Source organism: Falco naumanni, chromosome 11, assembly GCF_017639655.2.
Source record: "Falco naumanni isolate bFalNau1 chromosome 11, bFalNau1.pat, whole genome shotgun sequence".
NCBI lineage: Eukaryota > Metazoa > Chordata > Aves > Falconiformes > Falconidae > Falco > Falco naumanni.
Genome location: NC_054064.1, coordinates 35,644,005 through 35,653,963, shown reverse-complemented (window position 1 = coordinate 35,653,963; position 9,959 = coordinate 35,644,005). Strand labels below are relative to the sequence as shown.

The following is a 9,959-nucleotide window of genomic DNA, read 5'->3' as shown; positions in this document are numbered from 1 at the left end:
ATTACATGCAGTAGACATTTTCTCATCTTGGCCGTGTTTTGTATTTTGGTGTCTGTTTGGAATAAATACCCATGCTATAATTGTAATAATGGTCAAACTGATTTTAACAGGGAAAAGAAAAAGCCCAGACCCCGAAGTGTTCACAAACACTTCTTCTATGGAATTGGTGGCACGTGAGGAGTTTCAGGAGGAGCGCAGGCATTCATTTTCCAGGGAATTGCGTTGCATGTCCCTGACGGAGAAGGCAGATTGTGTAGAAGAATCAGGAGGAGTTCCAGTCCACCTCTCTATCCTGAGGTGGGTTGGATGGTTCAAGGGACGAGCAGTGATGGGAGCTCCACATGTAGGTCCCTAGCTCAAAGATGGCAGGGATTACAGGCGAGCTGATAGTTATAACTGGGCAGCAGTTGAGAAGGAACGGGTGTCTCTTTGCCCAAGCTTCTCTGTAGTGACATCCTTCGCCGCTCCTGACAGCCTGAGGAGGCTAGAAACTGGACAGGTGTGGGATTCCTGCGCCTCCGTGCTCTGGCTGTAACTGTTACCTCAAAGCACTTTGGAGAGGTACGTGAGAGGAATTGCCTTTGTTGCCTCTGTCATCTAATCTCGCACAGACGGATTGCAACCTGGACTGCAAACTGGTGCCTTTTGCTCAGATTCTGCTGACATCCTTAAATTTTTCTTACAAATTAAAAGATCAGACTTGCGTTAGGAAATCTTAAGTTGGAGGAGGAATGAACATACGTGGACTAACTTGTGAAGAAAAATCTAAAGATAGCTGATGTCTTCTGTCCTCAAAAAGCCCTTGGGCAGGAATCTGAAGAGCTCTCTGTAGTAATGCTTGTCAGTATCTTTCCAGAGTAGTGGCATTCCGTCAGCTTACTGGAGACTGAGTTTAGAAGCTTCTAGCTAGGATTTTTCTTGAAATGCAGTCACTGGCCTGTGTTGGAGCTAGAGGTATGTGCAGGATTTGGCTACCACTGGCTAGAAGTGGGGCATTTTGCATCCTGTACAAATTGCCGAATACGTAGTGAAGTTAAATAGACTAAGCTGGCATTTTCAAATGGAGCTTTACTGCCTCCAGGGCTAAACCCTGCTTTCCTGGCAGTTGATACTGCGCCGTGGCCATTAGACTCACTTTTTTTGCATCTTACAAAGCACAAGAGTGGTTTGCGCTGCAGGTGGATGCTGGGTAGTGAGACATCTGCATGTCCATGTACCAGCAGAGACCAGCAGACACCCCTGAAATCCATCCATAGCTAGGGTAGTCCATGCGATAGAAGTGAGTGGGAACAGACTTTACCCTTCCTGCGTGTTTTTACACTACCCACAGCAGCAGCTGTTCTGGCTCGTAAGCAGAAACCTTTACATGCCGCCGTGCTCTTCGGTTTGCAGCAGCGGTATATCAGCAGCTGAAAGAAGCTTTGACATAAGCGTATGGAGAGGAAAAAAAACCCAACCCAAACAAATTTGGGAGAAAAAAGAAAATGGTGTGAGTGATTGTTTTGAATTAACTTCATTCATTTCCTTTGTGTTGCGTTTTGTTTTTTAAGGTCCAGGTCTCCCTGTGCCACTTCCTCTCGCTCTAGAAGTGCACATACCTACTGCAAGTCAAGATCAGGTCCTTCCCACCCTCGCTGCGCTCTCGATCATCTAGCCGTGACCCTCTCATTCCTACCCACGATCACCACCGTATCCAAGAAGAGGCAGAGAGAAGAGTCGGGGGCTGTCATCTAGGTCAAGGTCACGTGGTTATCCCCGCGCGAGGTCAAGGTCACATGGCTCTCCCCGCTCGATGCTAGTGGACTCACCCTTTTCTCTCGTCTTCCCTTAACTGAACATTTTTCGGAAAAAATACTGCAGATACAGAATTTAAATAAAAGCTTATTTTATGAAGCATTACAAAAGATGACAGTGTGCACCTCGCCCGTTACGACTGACCTGCGCCTTTTTTCCTCCTGGCACCTGGTTCTACCAGAGGAAGCCCCGTCAGACAGTGAATAAAAGCCAGTTACAAAAGGAACCATCATTAATACCATGGAGGGAGTACAACAAGGACAACACTGCGACACCCTGAGATGTCCCCTCCCGCGCTGTCCCGTGTGCGGTGCGGGGCAGCCAAGTGCCACCCGGCAGAGCCCCAGCATTTTCCCAGGCTGCCTTGGGACAGGAGGGGACAGCTGGTGCTGGGGACAGTCTGGGGTGACAGGATGGGGGACAGGTGGTAGTAACAGGCCCTGTGGGGTGACAGGAGAGACAGCTGGTGGGGGACAGCCTGGGTGGTGACAGGAGGGGGGACAACTGTTGGGGACACCTGGGGGTGGTGGGAAGGGTCAGTGGCTGGGGACAGCCTGGGGGTGACAGGAGGGGACAGCAGGCAGGTACAGCGTGGGGGGGAGACAGGAGGGGAAAAGCAGGCAGGGGACAGCCTAGGGGGTGACAGGAGGGGACAACTGTTGGGGACAGCCTGGGGGTGACGGGAAGGGGTCAGTCGGCTGGGGGTGACAGGAGGGGACAGCAGGCCGTGACAGCCTTGGGAGTGACAGGGCACAGGGGCGGGTGATGTGCCCAGGGCCGTTGGGAGAGCCACCAGAGGCGCAGGGGCTGACAGGTGACGCTGGGTGGTGAAGGCCCCAGGGGGGTGACAGGAGGGACACCGCAGCCCTGGGGGGTGACAGGGGCACGGGGGCGGTGGACAGGCTGGGGGACAGCAGGGGACACCGGCGGCCCAGGGCGGGGCTGATGAAGGCCCCTCCCCCCGGGGTGCTGAGTGGCCCCCTGAGCCCCTCTGTCACAATGCGGAGCCGCCCGGGTTGCCATAGCGAGCAGCTTGGCCTGGCAGTCGCTGGTGCGAGGAGGGAGCGGAGGCCGAGCCAGGGCCTGTCGCCATCGTCCTCCCACCGGGGCTGCGAGGAGGAGCCGGCGGGCTCAGCCCGCGCTGCTGGCCCCAGCCCCTCGGTGGGGCCCTGACCTGCTGTGGGGGGCCGCGAGGCCAGCTGCTGCGTGAGGTGCCATCGCGGAGCGGGCACCGCCTGGCCCCGGCCCATGTCGTGTGTCCACTACAAGTTCTCCTCCAGGCTGAGCTCTGATGTGGTCACCTTTCACGGCCCCCCACATCTCCCTGCGCGACCTCAGGCGCCAGATCATGGGCCGCGAGAGGCTGAAGGCGACCCGCTGCGACCTGCAGGTCACCAACGCCCAGACCATGGAAGGTGGCGTGGGGGCGGCGGGCGCGGGGACCGGGGGACCGGCCCGGCTGGCGGCGGCGCAGGGCGGCCAGTGAGGGCGGTTGGGCCGCAGGCCGGCAGCGGTGACTTGTGCTGGGGCCCTCAGAGCTGCTCTTCCGTGGTTGTGCGCTGGCAGCTGCCGTCAGGGCTGTGTGCGCAGCCAGGCACAGCAGCGTACGGGGTCCGTGTGCGACACCCGCGCGTGGAAGGGGTTTGGTTTCTGGGACCCTTCTAGGTAAAACGAGAAGGGAATGTGGGACAATGCCTTGTCATCACAAACCTGCCAGATTTCTTTGAAAGCCGGCAGAGAAGGCTGAACGTGATAGAAAAGGAGTGGGTGGCTAATTTAAAGGGGAAAATAGGTGGGTTTGGTGACTGAAATTTGTCTTCAGCTACTTTTACTCCACCGCATTGGAAAAGTGGTGCTTGGCTGCTGCAGAAACTGCTCAGTAGCAACGTTTGGGATCAAGAGTGTATCTGTGAGTGAGAATCTATGCAGACCCTCGGAAAGCCATCTTGTAGACGAGCGTTCTGTCTAAAGTATACTTGGCATTTCTTGCCAATACAGCTTCTTTGCCTGCACCAAAGACATTTTCATTCAGATGCTATTGAGCATCATTTCTTCATTTCTTTCAAACGGTGCATTTTTGTCGTGGTACTGCGTGTTAGACGGTGTCAGGGCAGTAGTGAAGTTTTATGGCAGATCAGTTATGGTGAATATACCTAAAACTGTTCTTCGAGAAGCCCTAAGTTCTTTTGAATCTCAGAAATGGTGCTTGATTCTCAGAGACGGTAATGGTTTTGTATTACTTAGTGTGCTGTTTCAGCTTGGTAACCTACCGTCTGGCAAAGCTTGCATGTGATTAAAGACTTTGGAATATGACTTGTCAGAAATAAAAAGACTTGGAAACCGTCTCCATTCCTTAAACATTCAAATTTTATCGGTTGGGTTTTTTTTTCCTTTTTCCTGTGGTTCTGTGACATTCCCACAACAGTCTTGTCTTTACAATGTGTACTCATAGGATTTTTTTCCTCTCCCTCTTTGATGTATTAAAACTGAAACAGAATGACATGCCTGCTGCGGTAACTGTAACTTTGGCCCCAGCCTTTCCAGTGGTTGGGCCTAAACACGCTGTTTACCTACAGATGGGTAAAGTATGTTCAGGAGAGTATCTGTGAGCAGACTTAACAGCACGGTGTTAGGGGTCTTGGGGGTGTTACGGGATCACGTGTCATATACAGCGGTAGAGACAGACATGCAGGTAGAGGCAGACGTACAGGTTGTGACACAGATGCTTACTGGAACTTCTGTAAGGGTGTTTTCCCTGTGAAAATGCAAAAATCCCCCAGCGGTTGTCAGAGCAAAGCTAAGGAATACAATTCAGTGTCAGACACATGTATGCCAGATTTTGGGGGTTTTATACATAACCGTGAATTTCCGTTTTTATTGAACAGCATCTACGTGCTTAAAGTCACCTTCAGAAGATGAAGGAAAGAACTAGGCCTGGATGTCCTGCCTAAAGGGGGTTCTTGGAGATCTTCCCTGTGGAGATATGGTCGTGGGTTTTATAACTTGGTGCAGGAGTCCTGGCTAAATGTTGGCATGATCTTGGAAAGACCCTTCAGTGAACCCTGAGTGAAGATGGCCAACTTGTTCAGATTTTTCCGAGCTGCGTGATCACGGAAATCTCGTAATAGAAGCAATGCTAATAGAAGCTAAAAGTAAACAGGATTTTGCACATCCTGGGGAAAAAAAAAAAAAGAGATGGACTCTTTTTGAAGATGGTGGGAAGGCAAAATGGATGGTTGGGATGTGTTTTAAAAGGTGGGAGGCGGGGTGGGGGTGTCCTCTTCCGTGCTCGCTATTATAGAGACATGTTCTAGGGTTTTGTAAGCTAACAGGAGCAAAAGCAATGGAAGTTAGATCAGGAAAGAGCCTCATGCTTTAGCAGACACTGCTTTAGTGACTTTAGAGACCGTTTTGCTGTTGGCATTGAAACGATTCAAAACAAATGGAAAAGATTTTGCTGCTTGTGTTTGACTATCAGACCTGAAGATTTCTGGAAAGGTGCTGTGAGTGTGTGGAGATGATAAAAGCATGACGCTGTGTGTAAAACGTTGCTTTTCTATCTGCAAAGGGGTTCCCTGAAGTGCTATGTCATGACATATTAATATCACTCTTACGAACTGACTGATGCTTTCTCTGTATTGATGCTGTTTCCAGAATACACAGATGACAATGCCCTGATTCCAAGGCACTCATCGGTAACTGTTAGGAGAGTCCCTGTTAGAGGAGTTAAAGCTACCGGCAAGACAGACCTTGGGTAAGTAGCCATACCGCGTTGTGTCCTGTGGGAGGGGTTTCAGTGTGTTCACCTTCTTTGTGGCTGTTGGTTTACGGAGGCATTCCGGTTGTATCTTTCTTGTTAAAGCTGCTGTTAAATTGTGTTGTGACAGGGCAGATTTGAAGGTATCTGTCCCAAAGCAGACTTAGATTTTTCAGCCCGCTGGGACGTGGCATTCAAAGTCCAACAGTGGTAGCTGTTCTGATGTTTGAATTGAGTTTGTTCTTGGGGTTGTTTTTTCCGAGAGTCAAGTTCTCCATCCTGTTTCCTCTAAGCAGAGAGATTCCTTATTGTATGCTTTTGCTTGTATTGCTTTTAGAGTAAACGGAGAGACACATTGCAGTGTGAACTGGTAATTGGTTCCCATCTGCCAGCAGTCCGAGTCTCAGTGTTTGACTGCTTCCTTTGTTTGGGGGCGGGGGGGCAGGGTATTCTTACACCCCAGAGGGGGTGGGGGTGGCGGGGCTGCATGCTGTCTCCAGAGGAAAGACTGAGTGGCCAGCTGGCAAACCGTGCAAACAAGGAGTTTCATTCTTAAGTGCTTCCTATTAGTTTCCTAAAGACAATGCCTGTGTCGGGCAAGAGAAAAAGAGCAACGTCCTAAAGCGTATTGCCTTTTGTGCCAGGACGGTGAAGGAACAGTTGATCTTTTCCAAACCTGAAGCTCAGAAAGCAGTTGAGCACATTCCCAAATGTTGGTAGTTACCTTTCTAAGTCTGATTTCACCCTAAGCTGCTCTCTGTGCTCCAGGTATTACTGCTGTATTCCTCAGATTTATGGAGGACAGAGAATCTGATTACAATTGCAGATACTCAAATGTAAGCCTGACTACAGCATTGTTGCTGTCATCGATGTATTCGTACAGTCCAGTTCTGTATCAGCTGCATCAGCATGGTTTGAATGGTCATGTTTTCCAGCCTTCTTCAAGACAGACCTCTCCTCCACCATGAGTAGATATTACTGACTTGTGGTTTTGCCGTGTCTTTCTAATGTTAGTTCTCAATTAATAAAGTATACCGGCGAGTTTCAGCGTGTCTCAAACAAACAGTACAGCAGCATCCTAGTACCCATGAAGCATCTGCAAGCAAACCCCCCTGAATTTATGTGGCTCTCCTGTAAGCTTTGGGCATATTAGTGCTTCCCAGCACTACCAAGAGTTTCTGGATGCCACAGCACTGTGCTGCTAAGCATGGCCTTGTTTGGGGGGTTAATTTAGATCGGGATGCTTAGTGCTGTCTTGTCAATATATCCTCCATTTCTGGTTGGATGACTTAAGTCAATCTGGGATCATCACTGGGAACCACGGAACTTGGCCAGCCCAAGGTCTGTGAGGTAGCAGGTTAAATGAGGCAGAGGAGAAGCCCACCACTCTGATGAGCTGTGTTCTTGGCACCAAGGTACCTCTGTGACATTTTCAATGTGCTGCACTGTAAAGACCACCTGTGATTTTCAAAAACTGAAGATCAGTCTTTAAAATGCAACTCCTTGGACAATAATAACATTGTGTCAAGTAAATACACACACCCCTCACCAATGGAGTTTTGGTTTTTTTCTTTGTACCTTTGCTGCTTCTGCAGAAGCCAGTAGTGCAGAGGGCTGAGGGCACAGCTGCACAGAGTGGCTTCTGTTTTGTGAGCTCTAACTAAACGTGCAATGGACAGCCATTAAGATTGGGAAAGCTCACAAAAAGCTTAAAAACAGATAAACCACAACATTTCTTTCTTTTTTATAGAACTCCTTAGATTACTCCTTTTTTTTATAAAAATGAGAAATCAGGGGTTAGTCATGCTTTGTATGCTATCTAAAGGGTTTAATCAGCAGTGCCTCCCCTGTCCGTTCAGAGGAGGTCATGTCCATCTTTTTTCAGATTTTCTGTAGCTGGAAGAAGCCAGCCACCACAGACAAGTTTTCCTAAAAGGCATAATCTGTCCATTTAAGTGTTCCTTCAGCCTGAAAATGATTTAAAAACTGTGCCTGCTGGTCTGAACCTGGATTTCACGTTCTAGTTCCCTCCTAACAAAATAAATAGAATGTTCTTTGCTGTAGATGCCCCATTGCAACGGGGTCTCCAGGAAGGGATTCTGCATCCAGCCCATCATAAATAATCACGCAGAATTCAAGAGAATATTTTAAGACCAACACGCTCTGCACTGATTAACATCTTCACCACTGTCATCTACAGTGGTGAAGATGACAATGAGGAGTACAATGAAGAGGAAGAGAACTGTAAACAGTTTTTTTCTTTTTTTTTGCAAGGAAGAAGAATGAGGGGCTTTTCAACTCTTGCAATGCACTGCGCAAATGATTTCTTAGAAAGAGCATTCCAATTCTAGGGAAGACTTGTCAACAAGTTTTTGAAATAGTTTCCTAATCTTCAAAATATTGGAGCTGGTAGTCACCAGCTGTGGCTGACGCACCATTTTCTGACTCCTGTGAAATGCCTAACTGCGGCGAATGAAGAGACGGGACGCAGCTTGATGCAAGCAAATGTCAATTTATTGTACAGAAGCACGAGGGTTTATACACTTTCAGAAGCTGCGTGTTTTAAACAGATTGGTTCTTGAAGCTAGGCACTGCATACTAGGCAATCCCCGATTGGTGGTTAACTGCCAGCAATTAACAACAAGGTGTTACCTTTCCTCGGCGCCATCCTTGGCGCCATCCGTCTCCCACTCCCCTGTGCTCTGCAAACGTGCCTCATCATGTTAATTGTTGTCCAGACAAGCTCGAGCACATTCCCCTCAGCAAACTGACCGCCACGCATGGTCCTAGTTTCCAGCCCGCTCCTGCATCTCCCCCTTCCTGCTGCACAAAAAGAACCTTTGAAACCGAACGAGTAAAAACAAGGTATAAGTAATAGAACAAATAAAAAACCAACTGAGACATATTATCAGTGTCAAAATAACCCACTGTCTCTGTTCCGTACAATTTTACAATTTCCCCTTTTTGTTTTTGAACAGCTAGTACCAGGTTTGCCATGTTCTGCAGGGCCCTTGCAATCATGACAGCAACCAAGGTAATAGCAAACAAAAATACTGCCAATTGAGTTAATGGATGCCAAAAAGGCTGACATTTTCTCAGATTTTGTTAACATGTTGCTGCAATGGGGCGCCTAAAATCCACGCAGCACATGCCATCAAAATCCTCACAGCCATGTCCTTGAACCAACAACAAAAAGCAGTGGCAATTTTGACCCACATTCTTAACTGCCTACCAAACAAGGTGATTTAACTCTTTAATGCTTTCCCTGCTGTTACTCCGGGTAAGAGAAGAACCGCTGCGACACGTTCCCATCATAGCCTCCTACTACATTAGCATCTACAGAAAGACAATTATCGACATTCAAAGTGTAAACAGTATCATCTTCTTTTGGATTAACATTATACGCAGGTGGAAGGGCACACCAAACAAGAACTGGTTCAGTCAAAAAGTTCGAAACATAGCATGTCTTCTCTGAACATACCTCTGGGGTCATTCCCTTCATTCCCTCTTTTTTATGCAAAGAGAAACACTTTTACCATAACAGAGAAGCCCCTATTTACATCTCTGAGCCCGGACACAAACCGCAGCTGTATGCGCCACCAGGCTCAGGGCAGAAATCATTCATGTAGTTACGTAGCTATAAATCTCTACAAGCATGCAGACACCTATTAAACACTAGATAGCCATGTTTATCTTTCCTATTCTCCTTCACAATACCCAGCTGTTCTCTCATCTCTTGTTAGGTCAAATAATTCTCCAGTTTCCTCTCCTATCTCTCTCTTCAGACATTCTCTATCCTCCCCTTTTTTGCTTAATTGCAACGAGGCAAAGCGTGTGTGTAGCTTTATGTTACAATCAACTGAACACTGAATACAGGAAAAAAAAGGCATGGGAGACATAAGGCAAACATCAATAAGGTGGTTAAAGATAATTATAATAAATCCTGTAATACTTTTGAGTCATGGCCCAAAGTTTCCCAGCCGTGAGAAGAGACCAAAGGCATCCTGCCCCTGGCTCTGCTGCAGATCTTTGTTTTAAGGTTTTTGAGTTTTGTATACTTTTGTAAATTAATTCACAGTGGTCACTCAGATTCACGTAACACATCCTATCAAAGCCTTCACACTTGTGTCCCTGTGCTAATAATAAAAATCAATAGCAACTCGGTTCTGTAGCAACATATGATGGACAGAATCAACATCTGTTAATAAGCCAGGAAAAAAAAGAACAGTATTTGTAGTATTACTTTGTTTAGCAAGCTAGCAGCCTAATTTACTAAGCAAGTTAAAAGTGTGTACTATTCTTACAGAAGAGATTAGAGAAGCAAAAATGTATTATGCTGCATTCCAGAACTCAGCCTGAGAATTACAGTCTGCTGTGAGTTCTGCATTACAATCATTTGACGCATGTT

The 9,959-nt window shown here is 47.7% G+C and overlaps 1 protein-coding gene across 1 annotated transcript; it reads left to right on the top strand.

Moving 5' to 3' along the window:
* The first annotated feature begins 3,042 nt into the window (after positions 1-3,042).
* On the top strand, positions 3,043-5,552 carry LOC121095721 (E3 ubiquitin-protein ligase RBBP6-like). Its single transcript, XM_040610896.1, is given in 3 exon segments — positions 3,043-3,105; positions 3,107-3,209; positions 5,449-5,552. Coding segments are annotated over 3 exon segments (270 nt in total).
* Positions 5,553-9,959: the final 4,407 nt, after the last annotated feature.